This window comes from Podarcis muralis, chromosome 13 (genome assembly GCF_964188315.1).
Source record: "Podarcis muralis chromosome 13, rPodMur119.hap1.1, whole genome shotgun sequence".
NCBI classification, from domain to species: domain Eukaryota; kingdom Metazoa; phylum Chordata; class Lepidosauria; order Squamata; family Lacertidae; genus Podarcis; species Podarcis muralis.
Genome location: NC_135667.1, coordinates 26,569,899 through 26,597,876, shown reverse-complemented (window position 1 = coordinate 26,597,876; position 27,978 = coordinate 26,569,899). Strand labels below are relative to the sequence as shown.

The 27,978-nt window shown below is 40.1% G+C and overlaps 3 protein-coding genes across 3 annotated transcripts; 1 reads left to right on the top strand and 2 right to left on the bottom strand.

Annotated features, from left to right (window-relative positions):
* Positions 1 to 1,709: 1,709 nt before the first annotated feature.
* On the bottom strand, positions 1,710 to 4,416 carry LOC144325360 (olfactory receptor 14A16-like). The gene is made up of 2 exons (XM_077918284.1): positions 4,396 to 4,416; positions 1,710 to 2,690 (listed from the first exon to the last, which is right to left on the bottom strand). Exons 1-2 carry the CDS (start codon positions 4,396 to 4,398, stop codon positions 1,710 to 1,712), a joined length of 984 nt encoding a protein of 327 aa, XP_077774410.1. The 5' UTR covers positions 4,399 to 4,416.
* Positions 4,417 to 12,260: 7,844 nt separating this feature from the next.
* LOC114582132 (olfactory receptor 14A16-like) lies at positions 12,261 to 18,700 on the top strand. The gene is made up of 2 exons (XM_077918283.1): positions 12,261 to 12,293; positions 17,723 to 18,700. Exons 1-2 carry the CDS (start codon positions 12,282 to 12,284, stop codon positions 18,698 to 18,700), a joined length of 990 nt encoding a protein of 329 aa, XP_077774409.1. The 5' UTR covers positions 12,261 to 12,281.
* A 4,169-nt stretch (positions 18,701 to 22,869) lies between these two features.
* Positions 22,870 to 24,888, bottom strand: LOC144325359 (olfactory receptor 14J1-like). The gene is made up of 2 exons (XM_077918282.1): positions 24,868 to 24,888; positions 22,870 to 23,850 (listed from the first exon to the last, which is right to left on the bottom strand). Exons 1-2 carry the CDS (start codon positions 24,868 to 24,870, stop codon positions 22,870 to 22,872), a joined length of 984 nt encoding a protein of 327 aa, XP_077774408.1. The 5' UTR covers positions 24,871 to 24,888.
* Between the last annotated feature and the right edge of the window lie 3,090 nt (positions 24,889 to 27,978).

Sequence of the window (27,978 nt, the reverse complement as noted above, 5' to 3'; positions counted from 1 at the left end):
CCAGAGGTACCACTGTACAGGCCAAGACATCTTAAAATTCTATTACAGGAAGTATACACTATATTTTGAAGTTTGTTTTTTTAATTATTTTTATTAGTTTTCCAAATTATTGCAAATCAAACCAAATTACTTTAATTTAATACAATTTCTTTTTTAAAAAATCAGGTTTCCTGCTTGTGTTGGTAACATATGTCAATCATTTCCTCCTGTTGCCACATCATCTCTTCTTTGTTGTCCACTTGTTCCTTCACTTGTTGTTAGTCCATTCTCACAGCTGATCATATTCTTCTCCTTACAAACAACACCTCTGTTAGGTCTTATAAATATAAAATATGTAAATATAAAATCCATTTCACATCATATACATTGATGTTTCAGACCTGGTGTCCTGGGAGAGTTAATTACTCTCTTCCTTCATTCAGTTCTTGCAGTGTTTATCTAGATGTTACAAGGTCACATTCCATTCCTTTCACTGTTCACCAGCCAGCGTACAGGCTGCGGGAATAAACAACTCACAAAGTCCAGTCTCCACCATTAAAATTCGGCTCTGGAGTTCTTCCTCAGTGCACAGCCAAAAACAGACTCCTTTCTCAAATTCAACCTCTCGACAGATCTTTCAGCAGCCATTCATTCGACTTGCTCTGCAATGCTCCCTCACACTCCTGGTCCAGTCCAAAGATAATTTTAAATAAAGTCCACACAACATTGATCAAGGGGGGAGGGCATAATAAAATCTTGTTACATTCCTTGTTGAGCATAAATCAAAAGCCTCCCACCTCTTTCCATGGTGACAGACAGAATCACATCACCATGGCTACACACGTCTCTTTCATTTTGCAGGGGAAAACAAGGCGGAAAAGGAGACCATTTGAAAACCATATGAAAGCACAGAGCAGCTTCTCCTCCTGCTTCTGTTTCCAGCTGTGGGAGGATTCTCAAGCTTCAGGGGGAAAAGCAAACATTCAAATGCCTTCAAAGAACCAGACCCAGTCTTTTCAGCAGCTGATTGATTGCAGCCCATTATCTTATGCTGTTCCAGGAGCCTCCTGATTAACGTTAATATTCCAGATTAAGGAGGAACCCAACACAAATCATGCCAGAAATGGAGGCTCGTCCATGGCAGGGACACACTCCCAGGTCGCACTTGTTCTGCCTTTCAATTTGGCAGACATGGGCTTGAGCGGCACAAAGGGTAGCAGTGAACTCCCCAGACACCACTGGGGAGCATTGCAAGAATTGATGTCTCATAAATCCTCTCTTTCCCCTGCCTGAACTTTCCTGCAGCCCCTGCAGGGCTATGACGAACAACCACCATTGATCGTGGGCGTGGCCAGAAACCTACATTATATTTTGAAGATTCGAAACAACCACATTTTCTTTAAGTGGCTAGGAAAAAGAGATTATCTGGAAGAACATGACATCGTTCCTAATTGCTTTCTGTGTTTTCTAAACATTTATATTTATTTGGAGAAAATGATTTCAGATGGTGGGTGCTTTAAAAATGTATATGGGAAAACTGGTGTAAAGTGAAAAATTGGAAGTTTAGAAACTTTAAATATATGTTTCAGAATACAAGAAAGTTAAGAGATTCACTGGAAGATAATAAAATAGAGATAAACTAGCATGTAAGTTGCTAAAGGTTTATACTGTATTTTCTTGTAAGGACATAAGATTTCATAGTGGTAATTAAAAAGAGAAAAATTGCATTATTATTTCCTTAAAAGCATTGATGATTGTGGGAAAAAATGAGCAAAAACGTTGGAAATAAGCTTCCATAATGCCAATTTCAGTTCCCTATTCCTAATGCTATAGATTAGGGGATTCATGACTGGTGGCAACATGCAATAAAACACTGAAAGTACAAGATCTATTGATGATAGAGACTTAGAAATTGGCTTTAAATATGCTAATGTACCAATGAGAAAATATAATGATATTACAACAAGGTGTGGCAAGCAAGTTGAGAAGGCTTTTTCCTTTCCCTGGGCAGAAGGAATTCTTAGAACTGCCCTGAAGATCTGAACATAAGAATACACTATTAGAACAATATAAATGGAGGACAGAGAAGCAATAACACAAGTATTCCAAAATACAATGAGATATGATTCAGAGCAAGCAATTTTGATTAACTGTGGAATTTCACAGAAGAACTGATTGATGTTGTTGGAACAAAACTCTATTGTGAATGTACTAACAGCGTATGATGCAGAATACAGAAGGCCAGCAATCCATGCACCGATTGCCATTTGGATACATGCCTTTCTATTCATGACAGTCTCATAGTGCAGCGGGCAGCAGATGGCAATGTAGCGGTCATATGCCATAATTCCAAGGAGGTAAAAATGAGATCCAGAGAAAAGGACAAAGAAGAAAACCTGACAGATGCATCCATTGTAAGAAATGGTCTTGCTGTTCATCACGGCATTTGCCATGGATTTGGGGACTGTGACAGATATGGAGCCAAAGTCTTGGAATGCCAGATTGGCTAGAAAGAAGTACATGGGTTTGTGAAGCTGAGCACTGTAAGAGATGACTGTGATGATGATGAGGTTTTCAGTGACAGCGATCAGATATATGATCAAAAATATAATGAACTGATATATCTCTGATCCCTGAGTATCAGAGAATCCATGCAGAATGAATTCCTCCAATCCTGAAGACTGGTTGAACATTGTGTGAGTGTGTGGTACCTGCAAGGAGAAGACAAAGCTATTTTAGAAAGGAGGCGGAGAATGCTTTGATGCAAGTTCCCCAATATGATCGTGTGGATTGACTTAAGTAAGCAATAAACAATTGATTGTTTAATAAACAATTGTTCGGGGGTTTTTTAGTTTTAAAGAAAATTAAATGGCATTAAATTGCAAAATAGTAAAGCAGTCAGTATGAAATATAGTGAAATACTTTTTTCAAGGAACACTGATAAAATCATCAAAAATAACTTTTTTTATCTACAAAATATAACATTAAAACAGCAAGTCTAGGCATATTTCATTGAAATAAAATGGTTTTAAAAGCCATTTAAAATAGTCCACTGAGGGCTCTTGTCCAGAATTATGTCATTAGGCAGGGAATTAATAACTGCCCAGTGATTCTTGGACATAGAAACTTAATGTAATAAAGAACTGTAGGGGCTACCACAGTAAAAGTCAGTTTCTATAAGTGTAGATTGAATATTATGTGTCACCTGTAACACGGCCAATTCTGCATACTGAAATAGTTGAGTGGGCATGTATTGGTAAACAAATAAACAAGCTCTAAACCAGGGGTCAGCAAACTTTTTCAACAGGGGGCCAGTCCACTGTCCCTCAGACCTAGACCATATTTTGAAAAAAAGAAAAAAAGAACGAATGCCCCACAAATAACCTAGAGATGCATTTTAAATAAAAGCACACATTCTACTCATGTAAAAACACCAGGCAGGCCCCACAAATAACCCAGAGGTGCATTTTAAATTAAAGGACACATTCTACTCATGTAAAAACACACTGATTCCCGGACCAGCTGCAGGCCAGATTTAGAAGGCAACTGTGCCGGATCCAGCCCCTGGGCCTTAGTTTTCCTATCCAAGTTCTAAGCTGTAAAGGGCTTAACATACTATTTATAGCACCTTGAAATTCAAAGCTGCCGCCAAAATTTCACTAAATTGAACTTCAGAAAATGAACCTGCAATCTACCTTCCAGGAGAAATATCTGAGAGGCTTGAAGAGAAACTAGGGGACCATTGACTTTATTTATCTTCAAGAGCAGTACTGTCCCAGTTTTTTTGGTGTATGAATGTCTTGCTTTTGCTTAATCTAAGTGGAGGTCTGAAATTCTTACCCCCAGACCTGATACGAATCCACCACTGGTCCTTTCACTCCCAGAGGCAAGAATGAAAAGCAGGCATCAGTTCTCAAAATGATCCAAGTAACCCCAATGATCATCAATCTTTGTCCAAATCAGGTTTCTGAGATGCACAAGCAAAGTGGGACTTCATGGGAGAGGTGCCCCATTTTCTTCTTCCAGTGTGTGCATGTGTGCTTCTGCTCATTCTGCTAACAGGAAGCCTAGAATCATGCCTTCCCAAACCTGAATAGAAAGAATACAAAGCAGACATCAATTTCCAACATAATCCAAGTAACCCCGTCTGTCAACTTTAACCGTCTTTGTCCATGCCATGTTTCCAACATCCATAACCAAAGAGGGACTTACTCTGGCCTGTTCTCTTCTATGTGCAGGCAAGAATATTCTCTTTATTGAATGAAATTGTATCATTCTTGGTGACATGGTGACTCTTCTGCACACCTAACCTTTGCAGACTCTGGACTAGAGAATCCATAAATAACTTGTGATAAAACTTTATTTCTATTATGTAGGTCACCAATAATGGAAAAGTATCCCATGCAATTGACTTACCATGCTGTTCAGGGGCAGATCTTGGGTAATTTTATCTGCTTCATTTTCATACCTGATTAAGATCTGTGGCATTTTTTCCTGGGCAGCCAATGTGATTTGCCCTTTCAATGTATCACATCCTTCTCTCTCCACAGCCGTTTGAGAGGTGATGCTGTTCTCTGTACTGGCAGAAATGTAAAGGAGAAGCTGCAATGAATATTTATTTCCACCACTCCCAGGAGTCTAATCAAACTCAGAAGGATACACTCACAGGTATTTGTGGTATATATGTGTATTTCACTGTTTACATATAGAAACATTCCATGGAGTACCAACTGATAAAAGGTCATTTCTGGCCAACCAGTGTGATTTGCCATTTTCTCTGTGGATCACATCCTTCTCTCTCTTACTGTTCTCTGTATTGGCAGAAGTAAAAAAAGAGATACTCCAGTTAATTTTACCCATATTTATTTCCTTCACTCCACATGAGTCAGGGGTTCCAACTTGAATAAGGTATTGTGGGGGCAAGGCACGTAAGCCCCACCCCACATCAATCACATGATACAACATGCACACACCTTTTGAATGGCAGTGCCCATTAATTTTTGGGGCTCACATATCCCCCCCCCACAATAATATTTCTTATTTTCATACAAAAACATAACAAAAGAGAGAATAAACAATAATAAGAGGGGGGAAATAAAATGAAAAGAAAAGAAAAGAAGAAGAAAGAATATAAAACATAAAATACATCCAATCACCACATAAATTAAAACTTAATTAATTAATTAAAATCCATCTTCATCAACATATTACTTGACTTCCTCTAATCTCTTCCATCTGAGTTTCTTAGTAATTATATATAGCAGTTTTCAATATCATTTCATAAAACCATATCACAGTCATAATCATATTTCCTAACTTTTCTTATCATACTTTTTCTTATTTAATTACTTAATCCTAATTTAGTCCTAGGCCTAATTAATTCTTTCAAGTCGTTACATATCTTTAATATTACAATATTTATTCAAATAGTCTTTGAATTTCTTCCCGTCTTCTTGGTGTTCCTCTTCTTTCTGGTCGCGGATTCTCCCGGTGAGATCAGCCAGCTCCATAAACTCCATCATCTTCATCTGCCCTTCTTCTACGGGATCACATATTTTATTGGGGTGTTTGTGTGACAGGACTTCAGCCCCTAGAGTTAGCTCCTATGACATGAGTCAACAGTTTTATGCAGCAGCAGCAAAAAAAGCTAATATTATTCAAGGCTGCAACGGCTTTTTGTCTACTAGGAAGGAAGCATATTCCTGTCCACCTCTGCTTGAAAAAATCACTTCAACAAGTTTGAAAATTTTTCAGATATCCCATATTCTGTGTTCTATTACCATCTGGACTCATAACCTTTTGTAGGGTGGGAAACAGCTATTGATCACCTGTGTAGAGTAATCAATAAAAGAATTTTTTTAAAAAAATAGTTTTTATTGATTTTCTTTCCACATAACAAATATCCAATACAGTGGTACCTCGGGTTACATACGCTTCAGGTTACATACGATTCAGGTTACAGACTCCACTAACCCAGAAATATTACCTCGGGTTAAGAACTTTGCTTCAGGATGAGAACAGAAATCGTGCTCCGGCGGCGCGTCAGCAGCAGGAGGGCCCAATAGCTAAAGTGGTGCTTCAGATTAAGAACAGTTTCAGGTTAAGTATGGACCTCCGGAATGAATTAAGTACTTAACCCGAGGTACCACTGTATCCTTTTTGCCAGTGGTTCATCTAAAGCCAACTTCTGGGTCCCTATCAGCCATGGATCTTGTGGCTTCTATGTTCTACTGCATGTTGCCTCCAGTTATAAACCCAATAATCTGTAGTATTCGGAATAGGCAACTGCAATCAGCATTGTGGAAGTTGACTGCAAAATTTTTCACCCCAATTTATCTTCCCCAATTTGCAATATGTTTCTCTTCCTGTAAAAATATAGTAAAACATTTTTAAACATAGAGATAAAACCTGTGTTGAAATCTTTATTTTCATTTCAGTTGCAAATCTTTTGAGAACACACTTGCTAATTAATAGTAAATGTTGTTGTTTAGTTGCTTAGTTGTGTCCGTCTCTTCGTGACCCCATGGACCAGAGCACACCAGGCACTCCTGTCTTCCACTGCCTCCCGCAGTTTCGTCAAACTCATGCTGCTAGCTTCAAGAACACTATCCAACCATCTCATCCTCTGTCATCCCCTTCTCCTTGTGCCCTCCATCTTTCCCAACATCAAGGTCTTTTCCAGGGAGTCTTCTCTTCTCATGAGGTGGCCAAAGTATTGGAGTCTCAGCTTCAGGATCTGTCCTTCCAGTGAGCACTCAGGGCTGATTTCCTTAAGAATGGATAGGTTTGGTCTTTTTGCAGTCCATGGGACTCTCAAGAGTCTCCTCCAGCACCATAATTCAAAAGCATCAATTCTTTGGTGATCAGCCTTCTTTATGGTCCAGCTCTCACTTCCATACATCACTACTGGGAACACCATAGCTTTAACTATATGGACCTTCGTTGGGAAGGTGATGTCCCTGCTTTTTTAGATGCTGTCTAATAGATTCAGAGATTGATCTTTAATTTCTGTGCTCCATTAGAGTAATAAACTGTTATATAGGTTCAGCAATAGCTCTTACTATTTTCATGCTCTGTTGCAGAGTGGATTTTTTTTTAGTTAATTTACTTGTTTTGTACTTATTTTCACACATATTTTTATGTTGATTCTGCTGAATTGTGCCAGGTCCATGGCAAGTTAGAACTATGCTTTCAGCTTGATTGTATGTGTAATTGTATTGGCCTAATACCGTATTGGTGGGACACGGGTGGCGCTGTGGGTCAAAGCCTCAGCGCCTAGGACTTGCCGATCGAAAGGTCGGTGGTTCGAATCCCCGCGGCGGGGTGCGCTCCCGTCTTTCGGTCCCAGCGCCTGCCAACCTAGCAGTTCGAAAGCACCTTCGGGTGCAAGTAGATAAAATAGGGACCGCTTACCAGCGGGAAGGTAAACGGCGTTCCGTGTGCTGCGCTGGCTCGCCAGATGCAGCTTGTCACGCTGGCCACGTGACCCGGAAGTGTCTGCGGACAGCGCTGGCTCCCGGCCTATAGAGTGAGATGAGCGCACAACCCTAGAGTCTGGCAAGACTGGCCCGTACGGGCAGGGGTACCTTTACCTTTTAATACCGTATTGGCCTGAATATAAGCTGCACTTTCCCCCCAAATTCTGACCGTGAAAGGTTAAAGTGCGGTTCAATTTGCAACCTTACAAAAATTGGCTTTTATGATATTGCTGCTGAAACAGACATATGGTAAAAGAGAACAAAAAAAATGTTTTATTGCCGATTTGCGAGCTTGAGACTGTTGTGGAATTAATTCTAATGTCATTCATCGCTTTCACTTGCGGGTCCTTTCTAGTACCAGTAGGGTTTTCTTCTACATCTGCCATTTACGGCTGTGAGTGCCTGCGGAATTTTAAGGGAGCGGCTTCTATTCGGGTATTGTTTTTTTACTCCCCTCCATTGAATGTGAAAGGTGTGGCTTATTTGTGGGTGCGCCTTATATTTGGGCCAATATGGTAAATCTCTATTCAGCAGATTTCTGCAAGCAGAACACTTCCTTGATTGACAGAATGTGATTGTCCTCAGACTCATGTAAGTTAGGGGAGATGGCACCATGGAAAGTGGACTTTCTGTATTCACAGAATGCAAACATTCTGGGAAACATGAGCTACAAACCACCCACCAAATCCAGTTTTTGCTTTGAGTCATAGCAAAGCATAAAAAAGAGGGCAGGTGGATTGGGAGATCTGGTGAAGGGTAAGAGAACAGGGCTCCCCAGATGCTCTGTGGTCTTAATTACCCACGGCCATGCCTCCCCCAGGTCCTGATTGGACAGCGGGGCCACCCCTAGGTGGGTTCCGCCCAGCACCAGTGATGTGGCCCAGACAGCAACAAGAGAGTCGTCAATCTCCCCTCCACCAGAACACTGCAGGGCCCCCGATACCTGGACACAACAGCACTCACCAGAAAAAAAGGTGAGCGGATTTCTCAGATACATTTGTACCTTGGATCCCAAATGCCTTGGAGTCAACCCGGAAATGAATGTTCCCATTTGTGAATGTTCTGTGGACCCCGAACGTCTGGCGTGGCTTCCGCAACTTTCGATTGGCTACAGGAGCTTACTGCAGGCAATCGGAAGCTGCGCCTTGGTTTCCAAAAGTTTTGGAAGTCAAACGGACTTCCAGAATGGATTCTGTTCGACTTCCGAGGTACGACTATATTTAGAACTGAGGCATCTGATCAAGGCCTGTATTTTAAAATGAGCTTAAAGATATATTTGCAAATGTTTGTATGTTTCATGCCAGGCAGAAACCAGCTGGCTAAGTACTTTGGCAGTTGTTTATCTTCCTGCTCTCCTGAACAAGGGCCCCCCTGATTTATAGCAGTAGCAGGAGACAAGTTTCTCAAAGTTGTAAAAGGGAATTACAGGCTGGGAGCAAATGTTACACTGACCCTACATATTACAGAATACAATCAAGCTGCAAAAACACTAATTAAGAGTTGGTAAATAGTAAGATTTATTGTTTAACAGAAAATAATACCATGTGTCTCCCATCAGACTCTAGCCATATTTTCCTAAGGTTTAAGGTATACTGAGAAAGTTAAAGGGCAATAAATTTTGGGAAGAGCTAATGGGAAAAGCAGCTGGCTGGGAAAGGAGGGTGTAAACTGAAGAGGCTTCTTTTGAAGCTGTTTTTACTGAGTTCCTTTTTTACTTTGCAAAGGCCTTTTCTTCTAAAAAGCTATCTATGTTATGTATGAGATTTGTTGGCTTAATGTAATTATGCAAATGATTTAGAAAGTAAGAAATGTTAGATTCTTATGTTAGATTCTTATTTCATTGATGGTGTGTGAGAATGTGAACCCAAGATCTCTGTTTAGATAGAATTTAATACCATGAGCCATTTGTTTTAGCCATTTGTTTTGGAATGCAGGGGCAACAGGGGCAACAGGTGATCTGGTAATTAAGGTGCCTTGTCGAGGCAAATGTAAGATATATGGCTACTTGTCTGCCATTTATGGATAGAAGGAAATATAGCTCTTTGTCTCCCATAAAAGGTAATAGGAAATGGGTGTATCTTTTATGATTGGTTCTAGCAAACAGCCAATAGGAATTTCAACCAGGCTGATTGGACAGAGGCAGCCAAAGGAGGAGCAAGGGAAATATAAGTGCTGGCCATCAGGGCTGGAGGGGGCAGAGCTTTGGTAACAATATACCACTGTGCCTATCATTTATTTGTCTGACAAATAAATTATTATTTTAATTTCTCTATTGCTGCATTGAATATTTCATTCCAGCTAAGCGTTAACCACAAGCAGGGTGCTACAGAACAAGTTTTTAAGGCTTGCACCTTTTCCAAATCTGGCAGCCAGCAGTTCATTCCAGGAAGTTTGCAGGACAAAAGGAAGATGGAAAAGAGAGAGAGAGGCAGCATGCCTTGTCCTTTTACCAGGTCTGGAAAAGTCACACCCACCCACTAGTTACATGCAAGGAAGGATGTTCCAGGGCAGGAGGAACAGGAAGTTTTGACTGGCTCGACCAAACATTCCCTTGCATGTCCACTCTAGGAAAACAAGGAATGTTGTACTAGACTGATCTGTGTGGATTACATCCCACACACCTTGGGTATAAAAGCTAATGTTTCTTGCCATAGCAAAAAGGTGTTTTCTCTCTCTGAAGAACCTTCACAGTGAGGTAGTAAGACTTGTTGCTTTTCTCACTTTCCTTCTCATTCAACAACTGGGCACTCAAATCTGAGGAGAACAGATAATTGAACATCACAACCACAGCATAAATTATATAGAATAATTAAGAAATCATCAGTAAAATAATTACAAATCACCAGTATAACAACCACCTTCTATAGAACACTATTAAGAAAGCTACTAAAAGAAATTATGCTAAACAGAACAACCATAACAAAAGTCATATTATAAGATTCACAAGGCACTATAGCTGCAGGTAGCAACGAAGTCAGAAAATGAACAGATTGTGTTAGATTTTAGCAGGAGTATACTTATGTTTTCCACATGGATCAGAGACGTGCAGTGAATCTTTTTATGGGGGTACGTTAGGGCCGGAGGTGCCAGCTTTTAAGGGTTGTTTGGGGCAGGGGCAACATCTGTGTGTGAGCATCACCCCTCCTTCCCTAAGCCGGACAGAAGCTTCTCCAGCTTTGAGAAGGAAGTGCCTGGCTTTAGTACTTTAATACTCTCATTTACCAGGAATATTGAGGGGACAAGCCTAGTTCCCTGGTCCACTGACTGCCTGCAACGGACACGGATCAACAATATTCAAAGTTTAGTTGGGAAGTATAACACAGGTTGAGCAAGGAGCTAAACAAAAGATTTATGGATGCAAATATTTTCCTAAGGGATTTATATTTGAAGCAGGGCTGGAACTCTTATTAGGCAAAGTGAGGGGGCCACTCCAGTTTTGTTGGTCAAATACAGTGGTACCTTGGGTTACATATGCTTCAGGTTACATATGCTTCAGGTTACATACTCCGCTAACCCAGAAATAGTACCTCGGGTTAAGAACTTTGCTTCAGGATGAGAACAGAAATCGTGCTCCGGCCGTGCGGCAGCAGCGTAAGGCCCCATTAGCTAAAGTGCCCAGATTTCTTGATTTGGCTTTTTTTTTGGTAAAGAACTCTATCCCACTGGAATTCTGCACATACTGTTTTATTTTGAACAGTGTGAATGGTACTGTCACACAGAGATAGCTGCTGTAGTTCAAGCAAAGGCTGGTTTGAGCAGTGGGGAGAGTGGTAGGACTCAGTACCCCCAAAAAAACACTCCACGGAAGAGCGGGGCTTCGAGGGGACTGGCAGATTGAGAGGAAACTCATTGTGATCCTCCCTTTGAACTCACCTCTGTCTCAGCAGCAAGTGGGGGGGGGGAGGGAGGGAAAAGCAATTTGAGTTCACTCAATTCAGCACCAGAGCACCCATCCGTCATAGTCACAAGCTGCTGTCGAAAGCAGCAGATCTTCCAATCAAGGTAATTAATAGCCAAAAACTGTATAGAATAAATTAGGCACTAAAATTTAATTTAGCAAAAATGGAATCTGTCTATAAGTCGTGTATCTTAGTTGCTGATTCTGTATACAAATTATCCAACGGCCTATTCTACTGAGTGATTCTTGAAGCAAACATATTTTTAAAAACATTCAGACATTTTCCAGCAGTCCTCTGCTTTATACAATAGTTCAAATTAAAAGAATCAGCAATAGCTGTTATGTTATTACAATTTTTAAGAAAAAATAATAAAGAACTTGGAACATGATAGATAGATATTATATTAATTATATTAAGTATTATATTATAGGAAATATTTTTAAAGCATCTTAGTGTTATAATGGAAATATTTATAAATGAATGAAAAAGAAACCAAGTGATGTATGTACCTCCATATATTGCTACTCAATCTATGTATATCAGGTGAAATCCCATGTGACGTAGTGATTCTTGCTTGAAACTTTTATCATTTGGTATTCTAATAGAACACTTTTACATGTAAACAGTAAAATACACATGCATTCCACACATACACCTGAGAATTTTCTTCTGAGTTTATTAGACTCCTGGGAATGGAGAAACAAAATATAAATAAAAGTAATTACTACATCTCCTTATTCTGTTAGTCAGTGAGGAAAACTGTAAAGGAGATCACCTCTTAAACAGTGATGGAGAGCTAAAGATGTGACAGATCATACTGGGTGATCAGAGAAAAGCAGAAAATGAGCAGACATAAAGCAGCAGCAGCAACATCAATAACAAATACCACCACATAAAATTGTATTAAATTCTCCAGGATCTGCCCATGAATAGTTTGGTGAGTCAGTTTTTATGGATCACTTCTCAAGTGGCTTATTGAGTATCAACTTGATAAAAAACCAATTTATCACAAGTTAATTATACTGAGGGCAATTCTGGACAAAACTTTAAGGTTCAGGTGTGCTGAGAAGTTAACATGTTACCAATATCTGTTTTAACATTTTCAATAATTTGCATGAAGCACTGAAGAGAATGTGTCAGCTGCAGATTCTCTTTGCTGGTGCTTGCTGGAAACCCGTGACATGGAAAAAGGCATTGAATGATGGGGATCATCGTGGTCTTTGGGATTATGATGGGAAATAATGCCTGCTTTACACACACACACACACACACACACACACACACTTTTGCCAGTGGAAAAGGACAGTACTACTAAACAAGCAGGTTTTCAGGTCAGAATTTCATGCTTCCACTCAGCATAAGCACCCTCCCTCCCCCCAAAACCAGCACCCCAGCCAGGACTGATGCACCACTCTTAGAGGTCAATTTACCATATCAAGAGCTCCACCCCTTAAGACACTTAGTGGAGTTGCAAATTTTCTAACTGCATTATACCAGGAGGAATGATTTCAGATGTCATCCCCACTCGAAGCTGCACCAAAGTAGAACAATGCTCCAGTGGCAGAAACAGAATGATTAGTTGCCACTTTTGTAGTGTTAGACTGGCTAACTTAGACCACTGAATGGTTGTTGCAGGAAACGCTCACTGAAGCCTGAGACACTTTAGAACAAACAGTCTGATTCAGTTAAATGTCTTGAGAATAATGTTTGAATGTTTTTGGCACTGTATTCAGCAGGTAAAGCCCTGCAACAAGATGGCTTGTGGAGCGTTTCTGCTCAGGGAAGCAGCAGCTGCCTTCCATTCCCTCTCACCTCAGTTTCTCTGTTTCTTTCCAACAGTCATCAGTAATATCCAAGGCAACACAATGATCAAGTACAACAATGCAATATCAATATAAACTCTTTATATAATCTATACGAAACATTGAGCAATATGAAATATATGAATTATGCACTATCTGCAAAACCAATTCATGCGTATAGTTTGTAATAATTTGAATTATTGTAAGTTACCATGTATTTGCATGTCATCGTTTCAATAATTCATTTGCAGTTTATGAAGCATTTCTGTATCCTTCTGCTGTGCTGAAGAAGAATTCCATGAAACAGTGGGTATATCCAGAATCACTGTTCATACCTCTGTTTCGGACCACTTCTGCAGCACTGGACGTCATAAAACAAAGCCTTACGGCTTGTTTTCATCAGATAAGAATCTAACCTATTGCTTCTTTCAGAGACTTGCATAATCTACAAAGACTTTCAGAAACTTATAAGACTTATGTTTATTTGGTTCTATGTTTTCAAGAGAATCCATAAAATAATAATAATAATAATAATAATAATAATAATAATAATAATAATACTTTTTTATTTATATCCCGCCCTCCCCAGCCAAAGCTGGGCTCAGGGCGGCTAACAAAATAATAATAATACAACATTCTAAAATCATTTCATTATAATATTAATTCAAATCAAATTGATGGCAACCATTGGGCTAGAGTTCTGTGAAGATTGCCAAAGGAGGGAGTCAGGCTGTGCCCTGGCCAAAGGCTTGGTGGAACAGCTCTGTCTTGCAGGCCCTGCGGAAAGATGTCAAGTCTCTAAAGAGTACAGATTTTGTGACTTTCAGAGACTTATAAGATTTCTGTTTATTTGGTTTTGCAGAGAGTGCATATTTCATATATTCCATATTGCTCAATGTTTCATATAGATTATATAAAGAGTTTATATTGATATTGCATTGTTGTACTTGGTCATCGTGTTGCCTTTGATATTACTGATAATTGTTTGCAACACAGGGGTTATTTATTTGGTTACTTTTTCCAACAGTCAGTTAGCATTCCATGCTCAGTGAGCATCCTGAATAGTCCTTGAACTGTTTCCCACTTGATTCCCCCTTCATTTGCCAACCCCACTTCAGGTGCTGGTGTTTGTTCACTAGTTTCATTTAATCCTTTCATGTCTCCACTGAGGAGCATTTATGTCTCTCTTCTGTCCCTGTGGAAATTGAACCAGAAACATGCCTAGCCAGATAATGAAACCAGTTGTTGTTGTTGTTTCTGTATTGTTGCATACCACCCCAGTCTCCAAGCAGTGCCTGTTTCCAGGGGCTCCAGGCACTTCCCCAGGGTTTGTGTTTTTTTCTGGATGAGGCTCAGCAGAGACTATGGTGTCTTTATGATATATGGTTTATTTATACATATCATAGAATTACAGAATTGTGGAGATGGAAGAGACCCTGAGGATCATCTAGTTCAAACCGCTGCAATACAGGGATCAAAAGTGCAACCGTGTCATTATCAGCACCATGCTCTAACCAACTGAGCTGTCCAGGCTCCATTAATATATTCAACCTGAGCCTACAATGGAGGGGTGCACAGCATTAACACCTCAAGAGGACAAAAGTTCTCTGGAACCACAGCCTATGTTTCAAACAGACATCAAACATTGCTCTGATTCTCTGGTTTCCCAGCTTCCTACTTTGCGTCTTTTTTTTAAAAAAAGATATTTATTAAAGTTTTAAACAAATAAACAGATTTAACAAACATAAAGGATACAGAAGAAAATACATACAACTACAAAAGAAAAAAGAAAAACATAAAAATCCTGTTTCTAGATTGTTACTTTCATAACCCTCTTTCCTGACCTCCTCACATCCCCCTTTTCTGTGTTCTCTTTTACAAAATCATATTCAGCAATATCTTACCCTCTTTTAAATCTCATTGTATATTATACATTTCAGCTATTATGTCACCAGATTTTTCCCTTGATATCATTTCGTTTAATTCTGACATAACGCTATTCTAACTTTTTCACCCTTGTTTCTTATAAAATATTTTTGCATATTCCTTTCAATTTTGTCACTAATGCCAAATTGTCTTTATATCCTGCATCATTTTAACATTCAATTATTTTGCAATGTTTTTGTAAATAGTCTTTGAATTTCTTCCAATCCTCTTCCACTGTCTCTTCTCCCAGGTCTCGGATTCTGCCAGTCATTTCTGCCAATTCCATGTAGTCTATCACTTGCATCTGCCATTCTTCCAGAGTGGGCAAATCTTGTGTCTTCCAATGCTTTGCGATAAGAATTCTTGCTGCTGTTGTTGCGTACATAAAAAATGTTCTATCCTTCTTTGGCACCATTTGGCCGACAATGCCCAAAAGGAAGGCCTCTGGTTTCTTGGGAAAGGTATATTTAAATACTTTTTTCAGTTCATTATAGATCATTTCCCAGAAGGCCTTAACCCTTGGGCACGTCCACCAAAGGTGAAAGAATGTTCCCTCAGTTTCCTTGCATTTCCAACATTTATTGTCAGGCAAATGATATACTTTTGCAAGCTTGACTGGAGTCATGTACCACCTATATATCATTTTCATAATATTCTCTTTTAAGGCATTACATGCCGTAAATTTCACACCGGTGGTCCACAACCGTTCCCAGTCAGCAAACATGATATTATAACCAATGTCTTGCACCCACTTAATCATAGCTGATTTGACCGTTTCATCCTGAGTATTCCATTTTAACAGCAAGTTATACATTCTTGAAAGTACCTTAGTTTTAGGTTCTAACAATTCTGTTTCTAATTTTGATTTTTCCACCTGGAAGCCTATTTTTTTGTCCATATTAAATACTTCTCTAATTTGATAATAATGTAACCAATCTCACACTTTATCTTTCAATTTCTCAAAACTCTGCAGTCTCAGTGCTTCCTACTTTGCGTCTAGGTCAGTCTCTGCTCTCAACTCTGCCTTTGTCCTTCTAACTAGCCACAAGTTGAGGGACAGGCCCCCATCAACAGCGCTACTTTGAAGATTGCTGGTATTAAGAGAGTCCTTGACTTGATGGAAGTTGCAGTTCTAGTTGAAGCATCCAGTGCTACAGTCTGTGTGCTGATATGAGATTAGTAAAGCAAACAGTCTAATTTTTCAGCGCCTAAATGAAATTGAGCATCAGAACAACTTGGCCACAATAAGGAAATTTTGCCCATGATATGACTATTTTCCACCTTCCCATTTCGACTTTCTGGCACCTATCTCCATAACCTAGCAATTCTAAAATATAGACGTGCTTTTAGCCTCGCAAGATTGAATGTATTGCCCTCGACTGTACTTGATGGAAAATTCCAACAGATTCCACACGAAAAATGTTTATGTCCCTGTGGAGATGGCAGTACCAAATCAGTGGTGCATGCCCTTCTGACTTGCACTCTTTAAAAAGACTTTATGAATGACATTATGACCCCTCTTTTAATATCCATTCCAGGTTGCCCAACCACTGCCACAGTGTCCTTTCTCTTGACAGATCAAGATGACCAGATGACAGCAAAGGTTGCAAGGTTTTTAGCTGGGGCAATCAGATTAAGATCCATTATTTGACTGCTGATCCAGGACCCTAAAGTGTGTTTTATATCATCAACTTTTTATTTCTCTTCTTTGTATATCACATTGTTGTTTTGTTGCTGTGGCCGATGGCTGACGCAAATAAAGGTTCATTCATTCATTCATTCATTCATTCAGTTTATGCAGTCTGGTGATGTGGAAATGGTGCTTTCAGCTCTAAGGATGACTACATGGCCCCTTGAGCCTCTTGGCTTATTAAACTGAGCAGAGGAAATTTGGCTACCTGGGTCTGGAGCATGTTTACCACTTTGTTGCATGAAGGAATAGTCCCTCTCCAATTGGGAGAGGCAGTGGTATAGCCACTACTAAAGAGGCAGTCCAGGATGCCTTGATTTGGGACTGTCCCTGGAATCTGACTCCTCATCTATAATACTAAATCAGGGTGACTTCTCTGCCTCTTCAGCCCCAAATGCAGTCTGCCCCAACACCATAGGCCCCTCTACAGGGTTGTCAGCAGGAAGCTCTTCCTACCCTCAATCCTGATCCAATTAGCCTCTCCACATTGTTACTTTCAGACTCATGATAGTTTCAAGTAATATAATAGTGTTTTGAGCCTATATTTCAAGCTCTGAACTCCCGCTCTATGAACATTAGGAAGGGGCCATTGCTGGATTGTTTTAGATGTCTGCTAAAACATTTTTCTTCCATCAAGGCTAACCAAACAGGTGGCTTTATTTTGTCTACTTGTTTTAACCTTTAATTGTTTTTATCTGGATACAAAAATAACTTTTTATTGGTTTTATCTTTATATATTTTTATAATATGTAATACTAACCACTTAGAGATTTCACATTTTTAAAGGTGCATACTTTTTAATTTTAAGGTGAACAACAAACAAATGTTTATTGAAAGAGCAATGGTTTCTGGCTTACCTAGGTCAATCTATTTGATCACATGGGGAACCTGCATGAAAGCCTCTGATACTCTTCTCCTTTCTAAAATGGGTTTGTTTTCTCTTTGCAGGTACCAAATACCTACACAATGTTCAACCAATCATCAGGACTGATGGAATTCATTTTGCATGGATTCTCTGATACTCAGGAGATGGAGACATTCCGTTTCATTGCTTTTCTGCTTATTTATTTGTTGGCTCTCATTGAAAACCTTCTCATCATCACAGTCATCTCTTGCAGTCCTCAGCTTCACAAACCCATGTACTTTTTTTTGGCCAATCTTGCATTCCAAGACATTGGCTCAATATCTGTCACAGTCCCCAAATCCTTGTCAAATTCCCTGATGAACACCAAGACTATTTCATACAGTGGATGCATCTGCCAGGTTTTCTTTCTCATTCTTTTTATTGGATCTCATTTGCTCATCCTTGGTATTATGGCATATGACCGCTATATTGCCATCTGCTGTCCACTGCACTATGAGACTATCATGAATAGAAAGACATGCGTCCAACTGGCAATCTGTGCATGGGTTGGTGGGCTTCTGTATTCTACAACATACACAGGAAGCACATTCATACTTGAGTTCTGTTCCAATGAAATCAACCAGTTCTTCTGTGAAATCCCACAGTTATTTAAAATTGCTTTTCCTGATTCACATCTCATTGCATTTTGGGTTATTTGTGTTGGTATATCTCTAGCCATTACTTACGTTGCTCTGATAGTTTATTCTTATGTTCAGATCTTTAGGGCAGTTCTAAGAATTCCTTCTGCCCAGGGAAAGGAAAAAGCCTTCTCAACTTGCTTGCCACATCTTATTGTAATATCCTTATTTTTTGCCAGTGGTTTATTTGCCTATCTAAAGCCAACTTCTGGGTCCCCATCAGTCATGGATCTTGTGCTTTCTATGTTCTATTGCATGTTTCCTCCAGTTATGAACCCAATAATCTATAGTATACGGAATAGGCAACTGAAATCGGCATTGTGGAAGATGACGGCAAATCTATTCACCTTATTCTTCCCCTATTTGCAACGTCTACAGCATTGATTACGTTTCTCTTTCTGCGCAAAAATAGTAAAACAATTGAAAATATTTCAAATCATTTATAATAAAGATAAAACCTAATGAGTTTGAAATCATTATTTTCATGTCTGATGCAGATATTGGAGAACACACATGCTAATTTATAACAATTCATAAAGTATTATATGGGTTCAACAATGGATCTTATCATTTTTATGCTCTATAACAGAGTTGAAACATTTTAGTTAATTTACTTGTTTTCTACTTCTTTTCACATATATATTTATCTTGATTCTGCTGAATTGTGTCAGGTCCATGGCAAGTCATAACTATGCTTTCAGCTTGATTGTATGTGTGACTTTGCAGATGTGGGCCCACATTGGCCTAATAAATCTCTATTCAGCAGATTTCCGCAAGCAGAACACTTCCTTCATTGACTGAATGTGATTGTCCTCAGACTAATTTGAGTTAGTGGAGATGGCCCCATGGAAAGTGGACTTTCTGGATTCACAGAGTTGCAAACATTTTGGGAAATGTGAACTATAAACCACCCACCAAGTCCAGTTTTTTTACTTTAGAGGCATAGCAAAGCATAAAAAAGAGGCCAGGTGGGTTGAGAGATCTGGCGAAGGGTAAGAGAGCAGGGCTCCCCAGATGTGCTGTGGTCTTAATTACGCACGGCCATGCCTCCCACAGGTCCTGCTGGAAATGCACACGTGAAATTGCCAGTCTTTTGCATGCACCACGCCAGAAGAGGGGGTTTAAATGTGCTGGAGTAGACCTGGGCATGGCATGCCGTTGTTCCAACTTCTGGGATGGAGTACAGGTGTGAAGAAGGAGATGCCCATCTAGCTATTTAGCAGGGGTGGCCCATGTGATTCTCACACCTTAGGAGCTAATGCAATTGAGTGTTTTGCCAAGAAAGAACTCAACTTTCAATTGTGTGTCCCAAGAGCTGCAGACAGCAAAGATAAATAATAATAGCAGAGTGGAGTGAAAGGGAAAGGATAGCATAAACTGGAGTGGGAAAAGTGCAGAAATCAATTCCTTTTTAGTTCTTTCATCTCCAGCAGATTTATAGGTGCCTAGAACCTATATTCCTTCATCTGCTTGAAATTTGGAACACGACTGCATTTTTCTGAACAGTGGCAGGCTCCCCTGCCCCACAACCTTCCATGAATGAAAAGACAACTGAGACTGGTTTGGATTGAAACAGGCCACAACTTTGTTGAATACAGATGAAAGAGGATTGGCTTGGGCATGGGGCAATGGAAAATACATCCAGCCTGCCTGCCGGAAGTGACACATAGGTCAATCCGAACAGGTGTTACTAAGCTATAAATGGAATAGGGTGACCCATGCAGGGACCGCCGTCTGGGGGAATGGCAATGGCCCTGGTCCCTGGTTGGGTGTGAGGACATGGCAACTCCCCCCGGATCCCTTTAACGGGATACCCTAGCTTTTGGAGGACCAGGCAGAGACTACTACTTGCCCTTCATCCAAGACAAGGATTGTCCCAATGCCCAGCCCCAGTTGCAATGATTGCTATGAGGTAGGCAAAACCAGCAGGCTGGAGACAATTTGCCTTGTGGACAAATTCCCACTCAGCCACCGTAGCCACAACAAGGTCATTCAATAGCAGCTTGAACTGGTAAAGGCTCCAGGTGTGGACTGTTTAAATAGCCTGAGTGCAGACCTGAGGGAAGCCTTCCTGCTCTGTCAGCTCTGCCCACCGGCCCAACCCATATCTGAGCCTGTGCCCCCGTTTGACAATCCTAGGCACAAGTTAAGATCTGGCATCTGATAGGCAGCATGGGCTTGCGTAGAGCTCCGACTGGTTGGACTTTCCCTGCATTATAATGCCAACATGCTGCCTACACATAACCCCTTGCTCCATTCCCTGCTAAATGTTACAGAGCAGCATATTCTGCATAATGCCTCCTGTGGGAAAATATCTGAGGTTGTTGATGTTGTTCTTAATTCATGAATTATCATCAGAAACCAACAAACAACACGATGAGGCAAACAAAAACAGAAGTAAAAGAGCAAAAAGAGACAGGTTTATCTCCCTATGCAGTAGTGGTAGTGGCAGGATGACCCAACACTCAAACTGCCAGGTGGCAGCACATAGCTGCCATCTGTAAACACATTTTACGCATGGCAACAGATTTCACCAAGCTTTTTCCTGTTGTGACTCAGTAGAACACCTAAGTAAACCACAGCTAAGTGGTCAATACAGTCATACCTCAGGTTAAAGTAACTTCGGGATGAGTATTTTCAGGTTGCGCGCTGCGGCGAGCCAGAAGTAATGGAGCGCATTACTTCCGGGTTTCGCCGCTCGCGCATGCACAGACAGTCAAAATGACATCACGCGCATGCATAGAAGCAGCAAATTGTGACCCACACACCTGCAGATGCGTTTGCTTCAGGATGTGAACGGGGCTCCGGAACGGATCCTGTTCGCATCCAGAGGTACCACTGTACAGGCCAAGACATCTTAAAATTCTATTACAGGAAGTATACACTATATTTTGAAGTTTGTTTTTTTAATTATTTTTATTAGTTTTCCAAATTATTGCAAATCAAATCAAATTACTTTAATTTAATACAATTTCTTTTTTAAAAAATCAGGTTTCCTGCTTGTGTTGCTAACATATGTCAATCATCTCCTGTTGCCGCATCCTCTCTTCTTTGTTGTCCACTTGTTCCTTCACTTGTTGTTAGTCCATTCTCACAGCTGATCATATTCTTCTCCTTACAAACAGCACCTCTGTTACGTCTTATAAATATAAAATATGTAAATATAAAATCCATTTCACATCATATACATTGATGTTTCAGACCTGGTGTCCTGGGAGAGTTAATTACTCTCTTCCTTCATTCAGTTCTTGCAGTGTTTATCTAGATGTTACAAGGTCACACTCCATTCCTTTCACTGTTCACCAGCTAGCGTACAGGCTGCGGGTATAAATAACTCACAGAGTACAAGTCCAGTCTCCACCATTAAAAGTCCCCTCTGGAGTTCTTCCTCAGTACACAGCCAAAAACAAACTCCTTTCTCAAATTCAACCTCTCGACAGATCTTTCAGCAGCCGTTCATTCGACTTGCTCTGCAATGCTCCCTCACACTCCTGGTCCAGCCCAAAGATAATTTTAAATAAAGTCCACACAACCTTGGTCAAGGGGGGAGGGCATAATAAAATCTTGTTACATTCCTTGTTGAGCGTAAATCAAAAGCCTTCCGCCTCTTTCCATGGTGACAGACAGAATCACGTCACCATGGCTACACACGTCTCTTTCATTTTGCAGGGGAAAACAAGGCGGAAAAGGAGACCATTTGAAAACCATATGAAAGCACAGAGCAGCTTCTCCTCCTGCTTCCTTTTCCAGCTGTGTGAGGATTCTCATGCTTCAGGGGGAAAAGCAAACATTCAAATGCCTTCAAAGAACCAGACCCAGTCTTTCGGCAGCTGATTGATTGCAGCCCATTATCTTATGCTGTTCCAGGAGCCTCTTGATTAACGTCAATATTCCAGATTAAGGAGGAACCCAGCACAAATCATGCCAGAAATGGAGGCTCATCCATGGCGGGGACACACTCCCAGGTCGCACTTGTTCTGCCTTTCAAGTTGGCAGACATGGGCTTGAGCGGCACAATGGGCAGTAGTGAACTCCCCAGACACCACTGGGGAGCATTGCAAGAATTGATGTCTCATAAATCCTCTCTTTCCCCTGCCTGAACTTTCCTGCAGCCCCTGCAGGGCTATGACGAACAACCACCATTGATCGTGGGCGTGGCCAGAAACCTACATTATATTTTGAAGATTCAAAACAACCACATTTTCTTTACGTGGCTAGGAAAAAGAGATTAACTGGAAGAACATGACATCGTTCCTAATTGCTTTCTGAGTTTTCTAAACATTTATATTTATTTGGAGAAAATGATTTCAGATGGTGGATGCTTTAAAAAGGTATATGGGAAAACTGGTGTCAAGTTTAGAAACTTTAAACATATGTTTCAGAATACAAGAAAGTTAAGAGATTCACTGGAAGATAATAAAATAGAGATAAACTAGCATGTAAGTTGCTAAAGGTTTATACAGTATTTTCTTGTAAGGACATAAGATTTCACAGTGGTAATTAAAAACAGGAAAACAAACATAGTGGTAATTAAAATAAGAAAAATTGCATTATTATTTCCTTAAGAGCATTGATGAGTGTGCAAAAAAATGAGCAAAAACTTTGGAAATAAACTTCCATAATGCTAATTTCAGTTCCCTATTCCTAATGCTATAGATTAGGGGATTCATGACTGGTGGCAACATGCAATAAAACACTGAAAGTACAAGATCTATTGATGATAGAGACTTAGAAGTTGGGTTTAAATATACTAATGAACCAATGAATAAATATAATGATATTACAACAAGGTGTGGCAAGCAAGTTGAGAAGGCTTTTTCCTTTCCCTGGGCAGAAGGAATTCTTAGAACTGCCCTGAAGATCTGAACATAAGAATACACTATTAGAACAATATAAATGAAGGCCAGAGAAGCAGCAACACACGTATTCCAAAATGCAATGAGATATGATTCAGAGCAAGCAATTTTGATTAACTGTGGAATTTCACAGAAGAACTGATTGATGTTGTTGGAACAAAACTCTATTGTGAATGTACTAGCAGCATATGATGCAGAATACAGAAGCCCAGCAATCCATGCACCGATTGCCATTTGGATACATGCCTTTCTATTCATGACAGTCTCATAGTGCAGCGGGCAGCAGATGGCAATGTAGCGGTCATATGCCATAATTCCAAGGAGATAAAAATGAGATCCAGAGAAAAGGACAAAGAAGAAAACCTGACAGATGCATCCATTGTAAGAAATGGTCTTGCTGTTCATCAGGGCATTTGCCATGGATTTGGGGACTGTGACAGATATGGAGCCAAAGTCTTGGAATGCCAGATTGGCTAGAAAGAAGTACATGGGTTTGTGAAGCTGAGCACTGTAAGAGATGACTGTGATGATGATGAGGTTTTCAGTGACAGCGATCACATATATGATCAAAAATATAATGAACTGAAATGTCTCCGATCCCTGAGTATCAGAGAATCCATGCAAAACGAATTCCACCAATTCTGAAGACTGGTTGAACATTGTGTGAGTGTGTGGTACCTGCAAGGAGAAGACAAAGCCATTTTAGAAAGGAGGTGGAGAATGCTTTGTTTTCCCATATGATGCATGTTTCCCAATATTATCGTGTTGATTGACTTAAGTAAGCAATAAACAATTGATTGTTTAATAAAAAATTGTTCGGGGTTTTTATAGTTTTAAAGAAAATTAAATGGCATTAAATTGCAAAATAGTAAAGCAGTCAATATGAAATATAGTGAAATGCTTTTTTCAAGGAACACTGATAAAATCATCAAAAATTAACATTTTTTATCTACAAAATATAACAGCAAGTCTGGGCATATTTCATGGTTTTAAAAGCTATTTAAAATAGTCCACTGAGGGCTCTTGTCCAGAATTATGTCATTAGGCAGGGAATTCCTAACTGCCCAGTGATCCTTGGACATAGAAACTTAATGTAATAAAGAACTGTAGGGGCTACCACCGTAAAAGTCAGTTTCTGTAAGTGTGGATTGAATATTATGTGTCACCTGTAACACGGCCAATTCTGCAGACTGAAATAGTTGAGTGGGCACCCCAGTGATCATCAATCTTTGTCCATATCAAGTTTCCAAGATGCACAAGCAAAGTGGGACTTCATGGAAGAGGTGTACCAGTTTCTTCTTTGAGGGTGTGCTTGAATGCTTCTGTTCATTCTGCTAATAGGAAGCCTAGAATCATGCCTTCCCAAACCTGAATAGAAAGAATACAAAGCAGACATCAATTTCCAACATAATCCAAGTAACCCCGTCTGTCAACTTTAACCGTCTTTGCCCATGCCATGTTTTCAAAATCCATAACCAAAGAGGGACTTACTCTGACCTGTCCTCTTCTATGTGCAGGCAAGAATATTCTCTTTATTGAATGAAATTGTATCATTCTTGGTGACATGGTGACTCTTCTGCACACCTAACCTTTGCAGACTCTGGACTAGATAATCCATAAATAACTTGTGATAAAACTTTATTTCTATTATGTAGGTCACCAATAATGGAAAAGTATCCCATGCAATTGACTTGCCATGCTGTTCAGAGACAGATCTTGGGTAATTTTATCTGCTTCATTTTCATACCTGATTAAGATCTGTGGCATTTTTTCCTGGGCAGCCAATGTGATTTGCCCTTTCAATGTATCACATCCTTCTCTCTCCACAGCCGTTTGAGAGGTGATACTGTTCTCTGTACTGACAGAAATGTAAAGGAGAAGCTGCAATGAATATTTATTTCCACCACTCCCAGGAGTCTAATCAAACTCAGAAGGAAACACTCACAGGTATTTGTGGTATATATGTGTATTTTACTGTTTACATATAGAAACATTCCATGGAGTACCAACTGATAAAAGGTCATTTCTGGCCAACCAATGCGATTTGCCATTTTCTCTGTGGATCACATTCTTCTTACTGTTCTCTGTATTGGCAGAAGTAAAAAAGAGATACTCCAGTTAATTTTACCCATATTTATTTCCTTCACTCCACATGAGTCAGGGGTTCCAACTTGAATAAGGTATTGTGGGGGCAAGGCACGTAAGCCCCACCATACATAATCAATCACATGATACAACATGCACACACCTTTTGAATGGCAGTGCCCATTAATTTTTGGGGCTCACATATTTTTTTCTTCTTAGCTCCTATGACATGAGTCCTATGACATGAGTCAACAGTTGTATGCAGCAGCAGCAGCAGCAGTAAAAAAGCTAATATTATTCAAGGCTGCAACAGCTTTTTGTCTACTAGGAAGGAAGCATATTCCCGTCCACCTCTGCTTTAAAAATCACTTCAACAAGTCTGAAAATTTTTCAGATATCCCATATTCTGTGTTCTATTACCATCTGGACTCATAACCTTTTATAGGGTAGAAAACAGCTATTGATCACCTGTGTAGAGTAATCAATAAAAGAATTTTTATTTTTATTTTTTAAAAATAATTATTATTGATTTTCTTTCCTCATAACAAATATCCAATATCCTTACTACACATTCATTTTCCGATTTCCCCCCTCCCTATTGACTTCCCTCAGCTTCCTTTTCTGGTTTGTTACATCAAATGATACATTCTGCTGTTTATATATACTGTATTTTTTGCCCTATAGGACGCACTTTCCCCCCTCTAAAAATGAAGGGGAAATGTGTGTGCGTCCTACGGGGCGAATGCAGGCTTTCGCTGAAGCCTGGAGAGCGAGAGGGGTCGGTGCGCACTGACGCCTCTCCCTCTCCAGGCTTCAGGAAGCTATCCGCAAGCATTGGGAGCCCGCGGGAGTCCCCCCCGGGCTCCCCCGGCTTGCACAGAGCTGCCTCTTATCCCGAAGCCCCGGCGCGCTGAGCAGTGGTGGAAGGGATGCGGTGGCTCGGGTACCATGCAGGCCTGATTCCCACAAGCAAGACACATGCATCACTGGCTGAATGTGATTGTCCTCAGACAGATGTGAGTTAGTGGAGATGGCACCATGTGGAGTAACCACTCAGCAGATCAAATTTTGGTGTAGAATTGGTGGAGAGTACTAGAGAAGGGAATATCTGCTTTAGCCTGGAAAGGCAAGAATGAGAATACTTTTTATTAACTCTGTGAGGGCACATTCACTCAAGTTCTATGCTTGATCACCTCCTGCATCTCACCACAGAAAACAGCAATTTGGCAGGGCTGCTTTTACGAGGCCAACACCAACACACATCACTATACATATACACACTATTTACAGATGTTACAAGTAGTCTTTGCTCTCTGATCCCAGAGAGGGTTCTTTGCTGCAAAGTCCTTGCTGTGTTAAAAGTCTACAGCCAAGTCCTTAGGTTCAGTTGCTTGCACAGTCCTGCAACTTCTCTGAGTTCTCTGAGTTCTGAAATTTGGCAATTTCTCAACTTCTTTCTCAGACAATCTCTTCAAAAAGTCTTCTTTCAGATCCACCGTTCCAACATATTGCAGGAATTGTTGAAGGCTGTCTCCTACCACAAGCCACACCTGAGCCCTTTTATACATAAAGTTTCTTCCCAAATTTGTTCATTAATACAGATAACAGTATCACAAGATGTATGTAGGTGCATTGTGGGGAATGAATGATCTCTGCTAGTTCATAGAGAATTAACCTATTAACTGCATTCCTTAACAAACATATTGGCAGTATCCATCTTACTTTGGGTGCAATAACAGCACCATTTGCTGATCTGCCTCATAGCAAGCTGTTTTGGACTGAGCCTGATTAGAAAAAATATATATTTGCAATAGTTTCTAATTAGCAGGTGCATTTTTTTTAAAAAAAGATAAAAATAATTTGCTTGGAGAAATAAAGACTTCAGATCACAACCAGTTTCACACACCCTCTTTGAACGACATGGAGAAAGATGGTCAGACAGCTTTTCTCACACAGTTGGCTGGAGTGTGGTGCTGATAATGCCAAGGTTTCAGGTTCGATCCCTGTATGGAACAGCTGAATATTCCTCCATGGCAGGGGTTGGACTAGATGATCCTCTGGGTCCCTTCCAACTCTATGATTCTATGAGCTACATATGGGATGTACACAGGCCACAATATTTGCCATTTCACTGTGTGTTTTGTTTTTTGTTTTGTTTTGTTTTCAAACTGTTTCTGAGTTACCCTGAACTCTCTCCACATTGATCTGTGTATTGAGTTCCAAGCCACTCTGTTTAAAATGAATCTGTGTGTTCTCCATTCAATATAATGGGAAATCGAAAAATGCATATAGCCTTTTCCCTGGATGAATTTTACAAACACAGCAGCCTGTTCAGAGTGGATTAAGGCCACCAGATTGCCAACACTTTGGTCCAAAAGCTTTTTGTGCAGAAACTAAAAGGGATTCACTTTGCTTCATAATTTATGTTAGTTTCACCTAGAATGCTAACAGCTGGGTTCTGAAGAGCTATGGACTGCTAAAGCAGAGCACTTTAAAATCTGAGTGCAAGAACAAAGTCCCTAGTAATAACTAAACATGTAACAATAACAAGCAGGTGGCAGCAGATAGCAACAGTCAGAGAACCAACAGAAACCAAAAAGCCACAGCTAAGTCATCAACACAGAAAGATACATCTTAAACCTTAATTTTCAAAGCAAAGTGCTATTCCTTATTAATTAATTTCATGAGGGACACACATCCCTCAAGGAGCTAAGCAAAATT